The sequence below is a fragment of the Rhamphochromis sp. 'chilingali' genome, assembly GCF_963969265.1.
Source record: "Rhamphochromis sp. 'chilingali' genome assembly, chromosome: 14".
NCBI classification, from domain to species: Eukaryota; Metazoa; Chordata; class Actinopteri; order Cichliformes; family Cichlidae; genus Rhamphochromis; species Rhamphochromis sp. 'chilingali'.
The window spans coordinates 2717950-2740245 of NC_137941.1; the positions used below are offsets into that span (position 1 = coordinate 2717950).

The following is a 22296-nucleotide window of genomic DNA, read 5'->3' on the forward strand; positions in this document are numbered from 1 at the left end:
ATCAATATTATTGTAAACACAGTACAAAGGTATTTGGTTTTTAACAGACATTACAGGGTAATGCAAACAAAAACTGGGTAAAAAGTTTAAGACCGTACAACCTCTTGGTTTAGCATATTAGCATATTAGCTATAACGAAAACAGCTAAAACTTAGGAGCCATTATATTTGCAGGTATTTGGTTAGAAAATAGTATTTGGACTAATGGACAGGTGCAATAAAGCCACTGGTCTTATACTTAGATCCTGATTGTATTTCGGGCAGATGTAAGAATCAGAGTTTTTAATCTATATCTGAAGCTAACTGACTAGCTGAGTTTATAGCAAAACCTGACTAAGATGTCTACTTGGTCCTCCTACACAGCCTCCAATACTCAAGCTTTACTTTTAGGTTTTGCTGCTGGTCTCTGTCACCTTTGCTTGTCTAACAGTGGGACCCACATTCTTAGAGTTTCCACAGCATTTCCAGCTGTTTCACTTCCGACAACTTCAGCTCCCGGGAAAAACAAAAAAGTGTTATTATTAGTGAAGGCAAACCGACTTAAACACTGATAACATCATTATTCCACCGCCTCTGCACTGCGCAGTTGACATCTATTTCATAATAAGTTAAAAGAGAAAACTTGCCTATTGTCTGTTTTACTCCGAACTTCAGTGAACATCTGTCTTAACTATTTATGATTCGATTTTGTGGAAAGATGAAACAAACGCGAGCGAGGCTAGATTCATTTTATTGACATAGATGCTGCGCTGTGTCTCATTGTAATAGTTTTTCTTTGATGCAATGTGTGCGATGCAGATTTTTCAAACACAGCCGGCGCCGTTACTTATTTCCACAGCAACAAATGATGCTCTATTATGCATGTATACATGTACGTGTATGCAATCGTAACAGCTTTGAATGTCACTGAAAATATACATCATTATGTCGGAGTACTGGAAACGTAGTGATTTCCCTTACATTGCCTTTTTTCTCTAATAAGATAATCATTTTTATCCATTCCACTGATTCTGCCCTATTCAGTGTGTTCCTCGCCATTACACACACACTGACTAAATTAAAAAGATTACTCACTTTTGACAATTTCAGTGTTCCTGTTTTACGGCTGGCCCATCACAGTCACAGTTCATGTAAATGAAAATGTCTGCAACCAACAGAAACCTTGTTTATCTTTGTGTTTTTGTTTTATTTTTCTTTATTGTGCTGCAACTGACAGCCGGCGCAGGCGACTGATGAAAGAAGCATCGTGACATGGGAGACTGAAACAGTGACGCAGCACAGTGCGAACATTTAAACTGCACTTTATCCCGATTATCATGGGGTCAGAGGGCTGTGGTTGCCCTGCAACACGTTATCTTGTGCATGATGTTCTCTACTGTCAATCAGAGCATCGGTATTTTAATTAATGCAAAACAATCCATCGCTCTCATGTTAAGACAAGGTTGCCCGTTCTTTAGAAAACAGAATAATTATTCAAAATGCACAGACTCCCAACATCAGCTCAGTTTGAAATCTTATTCAAGGGAGTGCATTTCTTCACCATGCCTATTGCCTTTGGTGAATCAAGTAACCCTGAAATCCCTGACTAGTGCTGTGCATGCATATTTGCATTTGTCAAATTTGTGTGTGTGCAGGCGTTGTTATGAGACTTGAAGGCTCGCACTAGTTTGAGGAACAAAGCGCTGAGTTTTAACTGGGGCACCTGAACACAAAGACAAACGCATGACAAGGACAACAACACCGTGTTCAAAAAACAAGCAAACTCCACATTTCAACTTCCTGTTCTGTGCTGAACCATCAAAGCGCAGCGCTTCTATTTCGTGAGTAGAGACAGAGCGAAATGGCAATAAACCAAAGTTCAGACTGAATCATCCCACATCTGTCTGTAGCTCTCTCCAGCGATCTAATGAGTAATAGCCTCTGCTCTACTCTCTGCTGTTCTATGAAAGCCTCTGAGCTTTTTCAAATAACAGAAATGTTTTGCAAATATGTTGCCAGCGTGCATGTCTGCACAGTACGGATGATTGGTTCTTTGCTTTTCTGAACGATCTTCCATTTCCTGCCTCGACTTTGTGTTCCTCTCTTTCTCTCAAGGTCAGTGTTTCACAGAGCTGCAGGACCCTGAATACACTGTGCTTTCTCAGTCAACATATACTTTATGATCACCTGCCTAAAACTGTGTTGGTCCCACTTTTGCTGCCAAAACAGCCCTGACCCATTGAGGCATGGACTCCACTAGACCCTTGAAGCTGTGCTGTATCTGCACCAAGATGTTAACAACAGTCCACGGAGGTGAGGCCTCCATGGATCAGACCCACAGATGCCTGATTAGATTGAGATCTGGAGAATATGGAGGCCAAGTCAACTTCTCAAATCATTCCTGAACCATTTCTGATTTGTTGCAGGCTGCATTATCCTGCGGAAAGAGGCCACAGCCATCGGGGAGTTCTGTTTCCATGAAAGTATATATCCGGTCTGCAACAATGCTTAAGTAGATGGTATGTGTCAAAGTAACATCCCCACGTGGATGCAGCACCAGGTTTCCCAGCAGAACATCACCCAAACCATCACACTTCCTTTACCAGCTCGCCTTTTTTACATGGTGCATCCTGGTATCAGGTGTTCCCCCAGGTAAGCAACGGACCCACCCACCCGAACCCTGCCATCCACATGATGTAAAAGGAAGCGGGATTCATCAGACTAAGACTTCTTCAGACTTCTTCTGTGGTCCAGTTCTGATGCTCACGTGTCTATAGTTGGTGCCTTTGGCGAAACACAACAGACTGTGACCCTCTGTGTATTCTGAGACCTTTCTACCAGGACCAGCATGAACTTTTTCAGCAATTTAAGCTACAGCATCTCGTCTGTTGGATTGGACCATATGGGCCGGCTTTCGCTCATCAGTGAGTCTTGGCGGCCCATGACCCTGTACACCGCACAATCTTGATATCGTCGTGTTGGTTTTGTTCCCACATCATCATAATAACTGTTGTTCCAGGTTCAACATTGCAAGTGACCAATCACATTGTTGTGACGTCATACTTTTGCGACTTCGGAAAAAAACGCCGTAAAAAAAATCTACTTAACTTGCGAGAAATCGCCTCTGTCCGCCGATCCAGCAATTTGAATTCTTTGCATTCCAGGATGCTGTTCTTTAATAAACGGTAAGCATTATACATATTGTCCTTGCAACATTCATAAATGAACAAATCACTTGGCTTGCAAAAGTATTACGTCACAACAATGTGATTGGTCACTTGCAATGTGCACCTGGAACAACATTTATTATGATGATGTGGGAACAACACCAACACGACGATATCAGATCATCCCTGTACACCATAGTTCATTCCTTGGACCACTTTTGATGGATGCTGACCCCTGCAGGGCAGGAACGCCCCAGAAGAGCTGCAAATCTGAAGGTGCTCTGCCCAAATCGTTGTCACAGTTTGGCCCTTTGTCAGACTCGTTCAAATTCTTACACTTTCCTATTTTTCTTGCTTCTAACATCAACTTTAAGGTGAAAATGTTCGCTCCTGTTCACAGTGCCACGAATAAAAGGTTACCAGTGCTTAGTGGTCAGACCAATGAAGATTCTCATCATTTCTGACGACAGACTGTAAAAAATGTTGAAACCTTTGTGTCTTAAAATTAAAGTCAGTCTGCACTGTTTAGAATGGCCTACAGGGGGCGCCTTCTCTGGTGGCAAAAAGACAACAACTCTCTCACTGTTGCACCTGTGGGCTTAGTTCTAGGTGGAAGTCTTATTGTTCATTATGTCCATTTTATAAATGAGGATCATTATAAAGTCAGAGCAGGATGAGTATCAAGGATATACGTACAGTAAGGTTCAACTACAGGAGAGTTTTCTTCTGAGGTCTGTTGTCTTCATTATTTATGCTGCATCTCTAATTTCTCTAAGCAGCCCATGTTCCAGAAAACAGATGTTTGAGAACCATTGCCTCCTGACCAGTCATTTCTCTGGGGATAGTGAGAGGCTCTGCTGTTTTTATAGACCGTCTAAATCCTTTGGTTTTCCCTGACGATCATCAATAAGAGATACAGATTCTGAGCAGAGGGAAATTTATTCCCCAGTTTATGTTTTTCCTGCTGGCGGTAAGCAGTTTCAAAGCCATTTCAGCGTTCTGTAGGCATTTGTGTAGCAACATAATCCTGAGAAAAGTGAGCTGTTAGACCTCGTTGTCTGCTTGTTGACCTCATATTAGCAAAGCCTACTTACTGGCTCTCCACTTGCTCCCGAGAGCCCCTCCACCCAAGATGAATACATTAAAGTGACACACAAATCTAACTGTGATTGTCAGATCTACCTCTGTCTTAATGATGGTGCATAAGAAGGACTGGTCAGTTGTGCTCTTTCACCAGCTCTCCTTCTAACTTTGGCTGCACTTTATTAGGTACACCTTGCTCTTACACAGAGCTTCATTCCGTGTTTCATGTTTCATGTTGAGATGGAGCATCACACAGCTGCTGATGAGTTGTTGGCTGCACATCGACGATGCTAATCTCCGTTCCACTGCATCCCAATGGTGCTCTGCCGGACTGAGATCTGGTGACCTGGAGGACGTTTGAGTACAGTGAACTCATCGTCATGTCTGAGATGACTGGAGCTCTGTGATCAGATGAAACCAAAGAACATATCCCACCCACCAGCCTGAACCACTGATCCAAGGTAAGCCTGTCAAAAACCATAGGATCCCTGCCACATGATGATGAGATATTCATATTAAATTAAAAATTTGAAGCCATTTTAAACCAACTCAAGACAGAATTGAGCTTCTTTGGGTTAGGTGGTGTAGGTTAAGCTCCCTTCATGCTACGACGTTCATTCTCCTGTGCTTTATTTGAACTGCTGACGTTCTCTGAGCTCCGTCACTGAGCTGTTGCTGCACTTGAACCCTAAAGCCTTGTTTCTTCATTGGCAAAACGAATACAGCATCATGCAGTCGTCTCAGCAGATGTTATCTCTATGGCACAGCCACACAGATGGAGAGAGACCCTGAGTGACAGAATTACAGTTCGCTAATTACCTTGAATAGAGGCCTGATACTCTATCCAGACAGCATGTGTGAGAGAGTGAGGAGGAAGAAGAAGAAGAGCGATGGAAATAGACATGGTAATGAGTGAGTGATCATTATTTTCTGTTTGAATCTGTGGAATAATAACATCTTAAGTTAAGCAAATGTGACCGATGCCGTCACTGAAATATTTATGAGTGTGTGTTTGCGGCGTTTGCGTGGACAGTATGTGTGTCCGTGTGCATCGTTCCCTTCTGAGTTAGCTGACACTCTACAAAGGCTGCGGTTGCCTATCTCAATAATGGTTGTTATGGAAACGTTGTTTGGTGTGACAGATGCGTTTGTGGCAATTAGGATACGGCAAACCACAAGGGATGCTGACGGATTTGGAGGAAGTGCTGGCGAATAAATAGCCCAACAATATAAAGAATCAAAACACAATACAAACACATCACAATGGACTCGGTGGATGAACGCTTTCATCGAATGAAAAGGGGTTTGCTAAATGCCAACAAACTGGAATGAAGGCGTCAATCTGCAGTAGTATTCCACCTGATTAAAGACTTAAAGACTTAATTAAGGGTAAATATTATGAATCATATCATTACCAAGTACAATGAGCGACAAATTCAAGCATAAAAAAAGATTTATCTCCTGTCATTGTAATAACTTGGTGGCATTTAGCTGAGATGTGCAAATAAACATAAATAAAAAGGACTTTTTATTCAGTACTTTTGGACAACGCCTCCATCAAATAGCACGTGAATAAAAACAACAACTGGCAATTCATTTCAAAGTTTTTCTTACTGCTGCTTTTATCACTGAGTTAAACAAAAAGAGTCGGTAATTAATCTAATACACTAAAGAACAATACACTTTATGAATGGACAATCTGAAGTTTGGCTTAATTGTATTTTAAACAAGCAGACTTCAGTAAGATTGAAGATTTACAGCAAGTAAAAGCTAAACTTTGAACTCTCTCTAAACTCGTTGACTGTGCATGATAGTCATAGTGTCATGACTGGACCAGGTGAAGCCGAGGCAGAGGCGGAGGCTGGACCAGGCGTGGGTGAAGACACGGAGGCTGGACCCACGCAGCTTCACCCACCCACTCTGTTCAAAGATGGTCGCTCACAGTGGACATAGATGTCTTCTTTCACTCCTCTTTCAAACCATCTGTCCTCTCTGTCCAAAATGTGAACATTGGCATCCCCAAAGAGTGACCTTTGACCTTTAGATGCTGAGTCTTGTCCCATCGAGGTGGCTCGTCTATGTTGTGCCATGCGTTTATGAAGTGGCTGTTTGGTCTCTCCGATGTAGAGGTCTGACCAGTGGGTGGGAGCACAGATGCTGCCTCCATCTTTTCTGCTCCCTGTGTTTCAGATCTGACCTGGCATGTTTCCCCATATTCAACCATGTTTGAGATGCTAACTGTTCCACTGTGAAAAGGCCAGTCACCCTGCACGACACACGTTTTCTATTTCAAAGGTAATAATTTAACACATATGAACACTAAACAGCGCTACAGTGTGAGTAAAATCTGATGATGTTAGCTGGGAGCACACGTTAGCGTGTCAGGCTGTGCTCATGCTAAATTCCTCCTGCTAGCACAAACTTGGCTGCTCGTTCCTCCTCTTCTCCTCAGGAAGCTAAGGCATTGTGGGTAACCGACACCATCGCACACTCTCATGTAGCTGTACAGCTCCAGGTAACATGTAGTTTCTCTCATTTTTAGTTAAAGGTTTGCTCCTCAGTTTGGCTTACAGTGGGTTTACTACCTTCCTGTTGTCTGACTGAGGTCATCTGTCCCTCATTACCTTCCCCCCTCTGTGTATATTTAGTGTCTTCCGTATAGCCCGAATCCCACTCGGGGTACCTGCACCGTGGCCACTGGAGCTGATCCACCACTCAAGCTAATAAGTGCTTTGAAAGCTTCAGAAGCTTCACAAGTTTCAGAAGCTAAAAATATGCAGGATGAAGAGCACAGAGCAAAGTGATGTGGTGCAGGCCCTCAGGTTGCTTTGAAGCCAGCAGAAGGATGGAATAAAATCAGAACGTGGCGTGGCGGAGCTGCACGCGGGCTCGTCTTTGTTGCATCATGGAGCCGTCCTCCTGTTTCTGCGCTTGCTCTCCTGGCTCCTGCTGCTCCCTGTTTGCTTTCTGTGTCGTTCTCTTTGGACTTTTCCTTATTTCACTGTAGATGACCTGCTTCCTTATTGCAGAACCTTTCTGTAACCATGTACATTTTTTAAATTTAACTCCTTATTTTCACTACCTGCCCTCCGGCTCCTGAGTGGGTCCACGTCAGAACTTTTCTGTGTGACAAATATTATAAAAAAGAAATTTTAAGTCGCCACAGTACCTGCAGTCAAAGTCTTTACATGTTTCCAGCACGCTGACACACACTTCAGCTTCAGCTTCAGGCCTTTTCTTACTGCCACCCTGTTGTGCATCCACATACGAATATAGTTCTGAAATTGTCTCAGTGAAGAAGAAAGTGTGGCATTAGCCCACAGAACAACGTATGGGTGGATTTGTAAGTCAGTAAAGGGCCCTGTATGTTTGTGTGTCTGTGTGTAGAGGCTGTGCATGGAGGGGGTGTCCCACCCTCATCTTTGCTTGTGAGTGACACCTGCTCCCAGTGTGCACAGGCGTAATGACAGCAACTAAGAGTGACGGGCGAGAGCACGCAGCCTGTTGTGTGTGTGTGCATGCAGATGACGCTGCAGACCCAGGTGTTTGTGCATGCGTGTGTGTGTTTGTGTGTCTTTGTGGTCTGGCTGATGGGTTGATGTGAGGTCCCGTTGGCATGTGGGATGATTGGCAGCACCCGTCTGGGCATTGTTGATAACACACAGGAGGGTGACTGCCACAGATGAGCTCTGTCAAGCTGTCTGCCCGTCAGCCACCCACACACAGACACACACACACCTACAACTCAATTTCTTTCTTTCACAATGACTCTTGTTTGTGTTTAACACACAGAATTCGTCTCTGCTCTCAAGCACACACTTGCCGTATAGGCCCAATATCCCCTCTATCCTGCCTCTGCGCGCACACACACACACAACCTGTCACAGCCCTGCCAATGGCCAGCCACTGAACCTGCTATACTGATAACAGCAGCCCTCTCCTCTGCAGGGTGAGGCTGTCTCATTCATATGCATCTTCTGATGTGTCGGGGAATCTCTGTCACTGTGTTTGTCACCGTGGATTGTTTCAAAAGACCGGGCTGACATTTGGAGAGAGAGATTTCACTACAGAGGTTCAGAGCTGCAGAGGGAAGCAGTGCTTGAGCTCAGCTGTGGACTCTGAGCCGCACTCAAACATGAACATTTCCAGGATTTACTCAGTAGAACTGAATGTCCAACACAGTCACATGGAGCATCAGCTGTTCTCTGACATGCACACACCTGCTTAGTATGAAGCTCGGATAATATCAGATTGCATCGTTGTGCATGCAGCACATCTAACTGCCTGACTCAGACCGTTTCGTGCATGTGAGAAAGAGCAAATGTGGAAAATATCCTGAATTAGAAATTTCCCAAGATATGGTGGGAAAATGACTCGCTGTAACGTCTCTTTACATAAAAACTGAACACAGTCCTCGGTGGTTAGCTGCGTTATTGCAGAGCTGGCTGGTCCTGGAGACAACCATGCACTGCATAGAAGATGGGCGACGCCATCAACCGTAGTTTAGGATGAAATCCTGGTATTGTGGCTGCCTCATGTTTGTTTTTCAGGATCAGACAGAAGCCACGCCCCTAACGCCATCATCCAAGCAGATGAGTTATAAAGAAACCCCCCAGACTTGACTTGCTTTTGGAACCGGCCCCAAGTGATCATTGAGTGAACTGCAGTTTTCAGCTTTACCTTCTGTTTTCAGGTCCAGGGAACGCTGCTCGGTTACAGCCTGGGCCAGAACAAGACCCTCCTGTGTGGAGCTTGAAGATTTTCCATGTGCCTGCAAGAGTTTCCTCTGGGACTTCTCCCACCGTCAGACACTCGCAGGGTTAATTCTCCCGTCACTCTGCCCTCGTGGCTTACAACTAGAGCTGGTCCCTGGGTGCTTCACCGTGGTTGCTCACTGCTCCTAATGTCTCAGATGGATTAAAAGCAGCGAATGAGTTTCTTTAGAGGAAAATACAGGGTATCTTTAAGCAGAACAGCATTGTTCTGGAGGGTCTCACTATTACACTGAGCAGGTTTATTATTATTATGCCCAACCTTTGTCCCTAATCAGGCTACAAACACAATATAGACTTAAAAAAAAGTTTTCTTTTAAATCAATAAATCACTTTAACACATTGATAATCTGGTTACAGTGCAGTGAGTTCTTACATCAGGTCCATCAGCAGGAGGCTGCGTCCCACCAAGTCTGATCAGGAACAACAATAAAGACCCGAGTTTTACTAAAATGATGCTGTTATTGGCATCTACCACCACACCAAATTTGAAACTGTGGACAATGGACTGCTAACAGACAAACAGAACCGATTGCAAACTGCTAATAATAATAATTAGAAACAATAATATATAGTTAGTTATATATGTTCAAGACACAGGCTGGCTTTAAGACAGCATGTGACAAGGGGCCACTCGGCTCAAAGTTCACGGTGGTCAGACGAGCAGGCGGTACAGCGAGAGTCACAGAGGAGGAAGATCTCAGAGCGGTGATGTGCAGAAGGTCAGAGAGAGGTGGAGGTGTGACATTATGGGCTCTTCCACCCAGGATCTGACTAAGGCACAGAGTCTGTGTCAGGTTTGAGCTCGTGGACTCGGGAATCAGACTCAACAAGCCGACAGCAGTTTTACAGCATTTATTATAAAGTAGGCACGAGTTAGCGGAGAGCAGGGAGGTGCCTCGAGAGAGCGATCTGTCAGCAGGAACACAACCCGAGGCACTGAAAGGGAAGAGAGATGGAGTTCAAAATTCAACAGGATCCTGCAAAACGTATGCTCAGTTTCAGCTGCCTTAGTCTTTCTGTCTCTCGTACAGCTGCTGGAGGGGTAAACGGCGGGCAGGTCGGTGAGTGGCGGTGAAGAGCGGGCAGGCAGGCAACTGGATTATTGATAATTAATTTCCTGTGAAGGGGATGATATCAGCTGGCAGTGTTTGCAAAATTACTGAGGAAAACAGGGACTTCAAACAGGGAAATGGGAAGCAGGCGGGAACAAGCACACAAAAAGCACCATGAACAGGGATCAAAGAGGGACTGATTCCCACCATATTAGCCTGAACAATCTGGAAGGAACGGCAGCAGCATCCAGCCTTTAGATACTATGAACTTACCGAACCAACACAGAGCAGGTGCGAGAACGGCAGCCCAAACAGGAAGAGACATTCCCACAGGAAAGACGGGAAAAAACCACTGGAATAGTCGTCAGACGTCTTTAAACACCTCACTGTGCATCAATAAACTCAGGAGAGGTCATCACATGTCGGCTTTATGGAGGAAAGAGTTCATACGTCATTCTCGACTTACCCCGTTCACAAAGTTGGGTGTCTGTGCCGCTCACCTGGCTGCCCGACAGCGTGACAATAACACCCCATCGGCCTTCTCTTACAGCTGAGGGGTAAAACGTGGACATTTAGGAAGAACGAGTGCACCGCAAGTCGAGCTCCGATCAGGTGTTTGCCTTCCTGGAAGCGGTGTAGCAGAAACCTGAAACGATCCAAGCGCACAGACACGACACACGGTGCGTGTCTACAAACACACACTGATATCCAGCCTGCTGGACTCGAGCAGACACAACACAATACTCAACACATGACAGATAAATAATAAGCTTTTCCTAAAGAGAGACAAACTGCTGACATGAATATTGCCAATTAAAATGACTGTCCGTGTGTGTGTCCTTTCTTGTGTGACTAATGAGGCTTTTTACTGACTCTGGCACATCACTATCTCACCTGGCACACACACACACACACACACACTTGCTGGCACAATGCAGCCCTCTAGGGATCAATTACTGCTCACTCACGTCTTTTTCATTTCAGAGCTTTAACTATGAATACCTTTCTACACTGACCAGACATGTACAAACTCTGTGACACACACACACACACACACACACACACCAAGGATGTAAACCTGTTCCGATATCGGAGATGTGTAAGCTTATTATCAAAACGCTCCGACACAGGAATCCGTCTCCTGCAAACACGCTTGCCAGAAAAAACAAAACACGGGTCTTTATTGTTTTGATGGACTGAGTCTCGTTTGTGTCTGTGTAACAGAGACACTCTGGCTTTTCCCTGTCGTGGAGATTAACTGTTGAATTTCCCCGACATCTGGATGCCAATCAAACATGTACGCAAACACACACAGTCAAAAGCAGCACTATCTTTAGTTCTCCCTTTCTCCACCCGTCCAGATGCTCCACCATTTGCTCATCTTTGCGGCGGGGATTTTTCCCCCGCCAAGGTCAGTTTATTCTGCAGAAACAGGAAACTTCATCAGGATCTGACAATCACAAGAAAGAACGCCACGCAGACAGATGTGGGGCCAGGAATAGAGGACATTTCATCAGCATCTGGATTGCACCAAGCAAATGAAAGTATGTTTTAATTTGCAAAACAAATAAAGCCTGTGAGGTGCAGGTCTGATTAGAAACATTTGATTTTACATCTCTGAAAAACATCCTTTTTTCTCTCAAACTCTATGGACACAACTCAGGTTTGCTTGGAGAGGAAGTTTAAATGAAGTGGTGGAGAGCTGCCACTCCATCCATGAATCCATAAACTTTTTCCTGTTTCTCTTTGAGCCGCACCATTGAAAACACTCTGTTGTGAAATCTTACCTGGATCTTACTGTGACATGTAACAGACAGCAGAAACATTGCTACGGACCTTGCACAACCACCCATCGATGGCTGAGCTGCTGGCCTCCCTGTCTCGTGACACAAGACGTTGCAAAAACTTTTATGGATTAGCTTGAAAGAAGATGGCAAAAAGCAGGGGGCTCATCAGCATGTGCAGATGAGGACAGAGTTATTAGCCCCCCTGTGAAAATTCAATTTCAAATTTCATAAAAAGTATTTCCCAAGTGTCGTTAAACAGTCGGAATTTTTGTTACAGCTTTCCCCCAAATCCTGGTTTTATTTTGGATGCTTACATAATTTTACTTTACACACAGAAACAAAATTATTTCACAAAAACTTCAGGGCTCAAAATTATTAGTCGACTGATGCTAACAGCTGCAGTCGACTGCTGTAGTTTCCAACACGTCTCGCATGCGTCTCCTGAGGAATCCCGGCTCAGACTTCTTCGGAGAATCTCGCGCTCCTCCAGATTTGATGGTTTCCAGCATGGACCTTGGTCTTCAGTTCACTTCAGATTTTGAGTGGGATTCTAGTCAGGACGTTACCGACTCTGTAGCAGGAGAGTCGGTCACTTTGGTTTCTTGAGGTCGTTGTCATGTTGCAAGGCAACGCGATGACCCCGACTCTGATTTTTCTGTTGACTGCTTGAGGTTTTCTTTTAAAATCTTCACGTCTTCTTTCCACCTCGTCGGGATTCCGACGTCCAGACACATAATACTGCCACCACCGTGCTTCACCGTGGGGACGGTGGCTTTGGGCTGTATGCCTCGCCCTTCTTTCTCCAAACATACGCATCATTTCTGTGGCCAAAGAGCTCTGGTTTCATGTCATCTGCTTCCAGTCTGCATCATCTTTCTCCAGGTTGTCCTCAGCATGCTACAGGCTGGCTTGAAGGTGTCTCTTCTGCAGAAGTGGAGTTTTTCTTGGTCTGCAGCCTCGTAGTCCAGTCTGTGCAGCGTTCTAGTGTTGGGCTTCTTTGAGTGATTGGCAGTTGTTTGGGGTTGTTGGGGTCCAGGTTTCTTTCCAGTTTTTGAAATCTTTTGCTCCGACCTGTGCCAGGCTTGTTTTGCACTGTGTGACTGATGAGTCTTCTCACTCCAGTTCTTGACACTTGGAAACTCTGTGATAACTTGTACATCCATCTCCTGCTTTGTGAGCATCAACAGTTCTTCTTCTCAAGTCTTTTTTTAAACATTTTTAACAAAGGAACAATAGCTTAAGACAAAGGCTTACAAAATAACAGGACAGGCTGTAAATGACAGGAGAGACAGTTGGTTAATGAGATGCAGTCAAAAGAAAAGGAAAAGGGACAAACATTATCCTGATATACATGTTAATCTGCGCACATACAAACACAAACATAATTCTTTTGTGTACAAATAAAAATAATATGAAATGTTGAAAATCTCGTCCTCTGTGAAGATTTTGACAAATACAGTTTCATAAATTTGTCCAACATTGGTTTACAAGTGTCTGAGAAATACCCGTGATGGCGAGTTTCTCTTGGTTTTCATTTCTTTCGGCGCATCAGCCACTGCCGACGTTTTTGTCGCCATGACTCGTGATGCTCGATCTAAAACTCATATTTTTTTGACATGAGTCAGATATTCGTATCAAGCTTAAGATTTGAACAGATGTTGTTGCTCCGTCTTCAAACGGTCATCAGAAAACTAAAATATATAAAAATCCAAAGTAGCTTCCACAAAGTGTTGATATTAAAAGAAAAAAGTGACAGGTCACATTTTGGAGCCTCTTTCTGTCACAAATCACTTCCTCTTTCTAGCACCTCTTCTTGTGGAAGTGAATAACAAATAACTTACTATAACAAACACCTGACATTTTACTTTTTTGGTTATTTTTTGTGAAGAACTATGCAGTTATGTCCTCTAAACCTGGCTCTAACACATCCTTATCAGACCAAAACCCAAACTCTAAACAAGGCTGAGTTTCTAAATGCATTTGGTATTCACCCAACAGTTCTGATAGCCGGCCTCAAAGACCATTAAAATTTAAGAGAAGCCATGTAATGTCTGCTTGGTGACATCAGGGCACGGGCTGTTAGCCAAATCTGCATGAATCAACCCAGAGCTTTGAGCATGCTTAAGCAATCATGACCTGGCATAAGGTCCGTGTACGTAATCAATTATTCATTTGGAAGGTGTGGAAAGTCGGCCCATCTGCTGAGGGGAGCAGTCCTGGCTGAGTTATTGAGCTGTAGGCCGCTCTGCCTCTTCATAATGATCCAACTATGTGTTGCTCTGCAGCCAGACCAGTCACCAATGTAAACCAATATGGCTATTCGCAAATATCAGCAGGCTCTGCTTTCATTTTAACACTCGCTGAAGACTTTTCATTTTTATTTTACTTTGCATTAAATGTTTGGCTAAAGCCACCGAGCACGGCTCCAGAATAAGCACGCTGCAGCTTGTTTATCGTGCCTTGAAGGATGTTGATGTTTTGTTTCTGATAATGAAGCAACTGGAGAGGTGATGCACCACTTCATCAAAAAGGGACGACTTCTACTTCTAGGGGGGGAAAGGAGCTCACTCCTGATACAAGCACACTGTCACAAATGACTCCTGTGTTCCTCATACAGACATCACTCATATGAAATCTGATTAACAGCAAATCAAACACTAATCTTGAACACAGAGATGTGATTTATAGACATGGCAGAGTATATCCAGGGGGCGAGATCCACTGGAATCCCAGTTTCAGTCTCTGATCACTCTGTTCAGATTCTTTAAATATTTTTATTACTACACATCAGATGGAATTATAACTCCATGTGTTGATTAAAAACCACCGAGTTCCCTGGATCTTCGTTGGAGCTACACTGCGCCCTAGAGGTTAACAGTAGTAAAGAGCAGTCAACAGGTCCACCCTCTGCTACTACTGGACCTACTGGCCTGTGTTAAGACTCTGAAAGAGGATAAAAAAGGAGAAAACATCGACTTTTAAAGACAAAATACGCCCTCAGCAGAAAAGGCAGAGACTCATCAGACCAGGCTGTCAAGACTCGACCTCTTTGGCATACCTTGATTGTAATGAGTGCTTATTAGAAACTAAACTAAAGCGATGGTTGTGTTGAAAAATGCCAAGAGATCCACAGTTTCTGAAAAACTCAGACCAGCAACCACCACGCCTCGTCCAAATTCAGCTTTCCTCCTTATTCTGATGCTCGGTTTGGCGTTCAGCAGGTCTTCCTGGTCATGTCTACATGCTGAAATGCATCGAGAGCCTGCCCTGCAATTGGCCTATTTGATATTTGCATGAATAGGTAGATGAACAGGTACAAGTTATTTCATTTAAAGCAGGGGTGCCCAATCCCGGTCCTCGAGAGCTACCGTCCTGCAGCTTTTAGATGCATCCCTACTCCAACACAGCTGAATCAAATGGTTTGATTACCTCTTCAGCATGCCATCGTGTTTGGCAAAGGCCTGATAACAAGCCATTCATTTGATTCAGCTGTGTTGGAGTAGGGATGCATCTAAAAGCTGCAGGACGGTAGCTCTCGAGGACCGGGATTGGGCACCCCTGATTTAAAGTATACTAAATAAAGGTTTCAGTGTTATAAGCTAAAGTCAGTGCTTTGCGTGCCATGGCTGTCATTTCAGATAGACCGTGTTGGCTGAAATAGATCATTATGTGCCAGGATGCAGTCTTTTTTCTTTTGCCTTGTTCACGCTCAGAGACGAGGACTCAAATGCAGGCTCAGCTCTTTAATGACTTCATGAGTTTGATATTTGCAGTTCTGCATGAAGCCATCTGTGAAGTGATGGAAGGTGGAGCTCTGCTCAACGCTGGACTGCATCGAGAGTAACAACGGTACTCGTCTGCCATCTAGTGGTAGAAAACATGGACTACATTACTGACGGCGCTGTTGCAGCTCTGGTTATGAAACGGACCGCTTCATTCACCTACGTCAACTTTGCCATTTGACTAGTGGACTTTATTAAATAGTTAATTTGACAGTCGGTACAAACGTAATTCCCCTGTAATAACATGCAATTTCAATGTATTTGAAATTTCAGCGCAATTATATTTTACTACAAATACTTAAAGGTAGGTACACTAGAATACGAGGGTAGGGAGTCGGGTTTTTACAGGAAACAAAAAGAATACATACATATTAATTATAATTCACGTGAACGTAAGTAATTTTAAGTGGTACACAGCAAAATCTCCAGCGTTAAATTAACACTGGAGAGTATTTATATGAGTGCACACCTCTGAGTGTTAAATACAACACTGTTGAGTGTTAAATTAACACTTTGACAGTGTTATATGTTTAAAAGTAACCTAGTCAGTTTTGAAGATTAACAAAGACTAACACTGAGCAGTGCTGATTTTCTAACACTGGAAAATAACTCAAAATGTTAGAAATATTCCAGTGTTAGAAAATCAGCACTGCTCAGTGTTAGTCTTTGTTAATCTTCAAAACTGACTAGGTTACTTTTAAACATATAACACTGTCAAAAGTGTTAATTTAACACTCAGAGGTGTGCACTGGGCTCAAAATCCCAAACAAACAGTGTCCCACATTCTTCATTTTTAGTTCTTATGATGACTTATTACTCCTGAAACTTTGGAGGTTTTAGCTCTTTAAACAGTAAACTTACAGGAGGATCTTGGCTCAACAACGTTAAAGCGAAAGTAACGAGTTTTGAAAATGTAATGTGCAGGAATTAGATATTTGTTTAAACATGCAGGGAGTAAAAGTAAAAAGTAGGAAAAGAATTACATAATAAGTGTATTTCAAAAGGAACATAAGCGTGTGATGTGATTATTACACTCACCGCAGTTTTAAAATGAATGAGAGACAACGACTCCTACTGTGGCAAAACTTTACTGAATCATGATCAGGTGTTCCAGAAAAATACGAGTTTATATAAAAATGAGACTTCACAGTCTGATCTGTAATACTTCCTCTGTAATTAGAAAACACCTCAAGTCTCCTCAGAGTAGTAACTATACTGCCAAGGTAGTCTTAAAAAATATACGTCTACTTCATATCAACAGCAGCTGAAGCAGTTACAGTGAAAACGTTAAACCTGTATGCTACAACATGTAATATCTGAACAATGACACTGAGCTGAGGTGTAAACGCTGCTAAGACGACATCGAAGAACAGCCGGCTTCCCTTGTTGAAGACATAATGAGAAGTACTACAGAGCCACAACCTGAGTGAGTGGCCAGACGTGGTGGTTACAGTAACAGTGAGATACTACAACTCTACCATTCGAGGGTCAAAGTAAGATATTTAATAACTCCCACGGTGCCGACGTAGGCCTCACCTCGCTCTCATACAAAACCAGCTTTCAGGATATTTCACAGGTTAAACGATTCCAGCAAAGGTGACGTGCGAGTGGCATCTCCAGCATTTCCCCATCAGACACGTAGAGCACATTCATGTACATAAGGCAAAGTAACAGCTACGACATGTTGGAGAGTCCAATCCAGTCAGATACCCGGACACATCTCCCACCACGCAGTCCAGCGATCACAGGAGCTAAAAGTTTAATGATGAGTGAGCAGGAACGAGAGTGGGGTAAAAGTGTGGATTCAAATTTACATTATAAGATGTGATCGGAATCAAAACAGGAAGTCCTCATGATGGTGGTGGTGGTGGTGGTGGTGGGGGGGGGGGGCATTTAAAAGCATCGACAGCTACAAAGAGCAGGAACAGGATCATAAAATAAAAAAATCAGCTGAAAAACTAAAAACATCATCATCATCATCTAATGTGGGAAAAAATAAAAATCAGCTGAAGGTCCAGTGTTTGAAGGTAATCCAGTGACGTTTCCAGATCCAGTGGCTACATCATGTAGCGTTAGCGGGTTTAAACGCGCTGCACTGCGTGATCTCTTATATTCGAACACTTCAAGCTCTTCATATCTCGTGCGTCCATCATCCAGTGTCGTTCAGCAGCTTCCCAGAGGAAAGCTCAGAGATCCAGCGGTTTGCACTGCCGGTGCTTAAACTCAGAACCAGGGCGAGAGCTTCCACCAGAGTCTCAAAGCAGGCAGAGATGCTGCCGACAGCGCTTTGGGTGACTGGATGGACTCTGTAATGGCAGGTTACTAACGTGGTGCACAAACAGGAGATTAAAAATAAGGTTTTCTTAATACTGAGGCTAAAATGTTTGTATACACCATCTTACAAAGACTAAGCTCGACGCCATGAGATCATTAAAAAAAATAAAGTACTTCATATTGCTGATCTGTGTAGCTACGGTTGTGGTCGCGGCGGTTTGCAAGCTGCCTCTTCTTTTGCGTTTTCAGACTCGGCCGGCCTGCGTGCGGGTGGGTGAGCGGGTGAAGCGGGAAACCAGGCGGGAAGATGAAGAGCGTGATGGCGGCCGCTCGTTTCTTCATCAGAGCTCAGTGGTCAAGAGACCTCTGGGTTTGGCTCCATCCTCTGAGGCTGGCGGCTGAGCCACAGTGCTGTGGACGAAGGAGTGGAAGAGACGGTCAAATTACTGCCTCAGAAAAGAGAAAACGTTTGTGCGCAGGAACCAGTTTTAAGAGTCGTAAGTTTGAAAGAAATTGCTAAAATGCGAACACGCTGCAGTCTGACAACCTGCGACAACTTAATAATAGCTTTATAATTTTACCTCGTTCGATCAACAGTAAAATAAAATGTTATGCACTGAATTTACATTGTTGTGTGTCCAAAATGGCCGAGAAGTTAAGGTCACATGGTTAGCAGTCAGGCTTCTATAAACCGTCCATATCTCACACTTACGACCTCGTAGGAGCTTCGAAACACTGGAGAAAAAAAAGTGACATTGAAAGCCCAGATTTGATGGTAAATGGCCTGTATTTGTACAGCGCTTTACTCGTCCCTAAGGGCCCCAAAGCGCTTTACACATCCAGTCATCCAGACATTCACACACTGGTGATGGCAGCTACATTGTAGCCACAGCCGCCCTGGGGCGCACTGACAGAGGCGAGGCTGCCGGACACTGGCGCCACCGGGCCCTCTGACCACCACCAGTAGGCAACGGGTGAAGTGTCTCGCCCAAGGACACAACGACGAGACTGTCCGAGCCGGGGCTCGAACCTGTATGTATAAACCTATGAATCAGAAATGACTTCCTGTATGGAAAACAAAATGCAAGGCTCCAATACATATATTTAAGCTACTGTACACACAAAACAAAAGAAAGAAAATAAAAATCACTCGTCCTTTTATTTGTATGGAAAAAAACGTCTTTTTTCTTCTTCGTTTCCAGAATTGAAGTCAGAATTCTGACTTTTTCTCAGAATTCTGCAACAGAATTTTCGGTGGCACTAATCCTCTTCCGTATATTTGCCTTCTGTGGGTTTTTTGGGTTTTTCTGACTGCAGCTTTTATTTTTCAATAAATTTCTCATTCGACCTGCATGAAAACACTAAAACGTCCACCCGTGTTTTTAGAGTCTGACAAAGTGAAACCAGCTCCATCGCTATTTACAGGTGACAAAGCACAAATGTGATCTTGAGCTCAGTTTGGTGATTTAAAAATCTGGCTCGATGTAAGGAAAACATAAAAGAACCAGACACACCGTCACATTACGAGGTTAAAGAGTCGTATCCTTCAGACTCTTCTAATCACAACTTTTGAAGAACTGAGGCGTGAATGAGACGTCTGCTTGAACTCAGAGATCCTCACAGAAAGTTTGATTTGTGATGTTCTGACTTGCTGTCACTGAAACACCTGCTTTCAGCTCAAGCATGTGTTCAAGTTCTGCTGTTCAGTATTGTTTTTCATTTCTGATTGTTTAATACTGATTCATTCACAAACAAAATCATAAAAAACTAAGAAAAAGCTGTGCATAAAGGACCTGAAAAATAACTAATTTGCTTTGCTGTCTCTTCCTCCACAAACAAAATGCTCTTAACGATTCCTGTTAAACTCTCAGGGATGTTCTCTTCTGAAACTTCAGGCTCAGTGAAGTGAGGAGGAGACGTTTCGTGCTCTTCAGCGACGGCTGCGATGTAAAAAACAAACTTTGGGTTCAAAATGCAAACACTTTTACCTGGTGGAGAGGGTGGAGACGGCGTTACGTGTGTGAGTGAGGTGAGGGAGGGCTGAGGTGAGGGATGCTCCCCCATCTGAAGGGAGAAGAGGGTTGACCTTAGGCGGGGGGTCAAGGTCGAGCAGGCCGTTAGTAAAGGCGCCGGGAGGCTGCGTGAGAAGGGGGTGAAGGAGAAGGTCGGAGGTCAGTGTCTACAGCGCCTCTACATTAGCCAAACTGCACAGCGACTATGGAAGTGCAGAGAAGTCCAAAGCCTCGTGGTTCAGAACAATGAATGCAGTTAAAACAGCTTCTAAAACATTTTAACATTTCACAGCCAAACCTGGAAAAAACATAAACAGGTGAACTTTTAAAAAGTGAGGCTGATAAACTCACAGCGGTTGTGGGGACGATCCAGCGCGGTGTGATGAGAGGTTTGGTCGGCTGCACCGGTGGGAGCTACAACAACATCAGAAGAATGTTAGCATCCACGCTAAAGGTCTACTTTAACCCACACACATGCAGTGGGAGTTTCACTGCAGATTATTCAGGACACAGTGCAGTAATTCTTACCACAGGAGCTGGATCAGTGAAGTCAATAAGGTTGTCAGAAAGTGGGGCGGCGCTTTGCAGGTCGACCTCCTCTGCTTTAACCTGCAGCGTGATGCAAACACTCTTTATTAGCACACGCAGGCACTAAAGAAACCGTCTACTTCCTGTGTTAGTCACACGCAAACACCGGGCTGCGTAGGCACAGATTGAAGGGTAAATAAACTCTACTCACGCAAAGTGTTTTATTCACACATTCACAATCAGATGAATGCATCTCAGAACAACTCGCTTCAGTTTCTTGCTCAAGGATACTTTGGCATCAGACTGGAGCAGTCCGGGATCAAGTGGACGACCTGCTATTGTTACCAATTACATCACACTGAAGACTGAACCTACTTTCACAGAGTAATCAATATGCACTCACAACCCACCTCACCTGCTTGTTAATGAAAATATCTAATGAACCAATCAGATGGCAGCAACTTTATGCATTTGGGCATGTAGATGAGAAAGACGACCTGCTGAGGTTCAAAATGAGCATCGGGAGGTGATGTAAGTGACTCTGAACGTAGCTGAAATTTTTCCCACACAGCCATTTGCAGAGTTTATGCAGAACACAGCAGATTAAAGCCTGAAGCAGAATGGGGTGCCATGCTAGTCAGCTAAGAACAGCAAACTCAGGCTACATATGCTAAATGTAGCTTGCCTGGTCTGGCAGGTTTCCATTTATGATATTTAGATGGTAGGATCAGAATTTGGTGCATCCAACACGTTCAGGCTGTTGGTTGTGTGATGGTGGTGGTGGGGGCTCAGTATGCTGACCGCATCCATCCCCACATGACCACAGCGTGTCAGCAGGACAACGCACAACACCACAAAAGTTTCAGACTGACTTCATGAACCTGATGACGAGTTCACTGAACTCAAATCCCCCAGTCTGATACTAGCAAGCTGTGCCTAAAGAAGTGGCTGGTGAGTGTAAAGCACAACAGTAGTCATTACCTGTGAGCGTGCAGTCACGTTACCTTTGGTGCCGGGGCTTCACTGGTCGACTCGGAGGACTTTTTGGGAACAGAAGCTTTTAAATCTTCAGCCAATCTCTCAGCGCTGAAAACAGGAGAAGAAATGGTATCACACAAGCATGTGACCGCGTACTTTTAACAACTTTTAACACTGCGAGTCACCAAAACCAGCAAAGACAGTTTCGCCACTTTTAAACTCAAATTTTAAGAGCACAAACTCACACAGCACAGCTAACTGTGCGTCTGCTTTTATGTGTCACTCTCTGCAGAGACGGCAGCAGTATCCAGGCAGAACTCAAGTCATGTGATTTAACACACCCGGGCCGACACACAGACACACACATGCACGAATGCATTACTCAAACACACCAGCAGATGTCAGCAAACACTATAAGGACTTTAATCTGCCCCATTAATGTTTCACTGCCTGTTTGGCTGATGCAGGACTTTACATGCATCTCTGTTAACATTATTTTAAACCATTTGATCTAAATGTGCAACATGTTTTGTGTTAAGCTTACCTTAACACATTCTTGAAAACAAATCACCTTTTGCTAACTATGAAAAATCAAACTCTTTACCTTAACTTCAATCAACCTACAAAGCCAGGACACTTTGTCACTGGTCTTTGTCAAGGCCTTAACTATGACGTGTGAGAGATCTGATGCAACGAAGTACAAACCACAGTAATGTTTTGTTTTTCTAAACAAAGGCTCACCTGGCGCCTGCAGATGAGACCAGGGAGGATGGTGGCTTCAGCAGGTCCCAGGTGTCCTGGACGTCAGGGCGGCTGCTAACACAAAGAGACGAGTTACTGCACCTTCAACCTGGCAGAGAGACACACATAACGCTTATTC

At 43.9% G+C, this 22296-nt stretch overlaps 1 protein-coding gene across 2 annotated transcripts in view; it reads right to left on the bottom strand.

Moving 5' to 3' along the window:
- Positions 1 to 16372: 16372 nt before the first annotated feature.
- epb41l5 (erythrocyte membrane protein band 4.1 like 5) overlaps positions 16373 to 22296 on the bottom strand; it is a 38095-nt gene continuing 32171 nt past the window's right edge. Inside the window, exons 21-26 of one of the 2 annotated variants that reach the window (XM_080903695.1) lie at positions 22158 to 22232; positions 21443 to 21524; positions 20439 to 20519; positions 20262 to 20324; positions 19887 to 20035; positions 16373 to 18309 (exon numbers count right to left, since the gene is read on the bottom strand). In XM_080903695.1, the coding sequence (XP_080759821.1) occupies positions 18240 to 18309; positions 19887 to 20035; positions 20262 to 20324; positions 20439 to 20519; positions 21443 to 21524; positions 22158 to 22232 (520 nt within the window). In that variant the 3' untranslated portion in view covers positions 16373 to 18239. The remainder of the gene's footprint in view (positions 18310 to 19886; positions 20036 to 20261; positions 20325 to 20438; positions 20520 to 21442; positions 21525 to 22157; positions 22233 to 22296) is intronic. The other variant, XM_080903696.1, reaches the window with a different exon arrangement.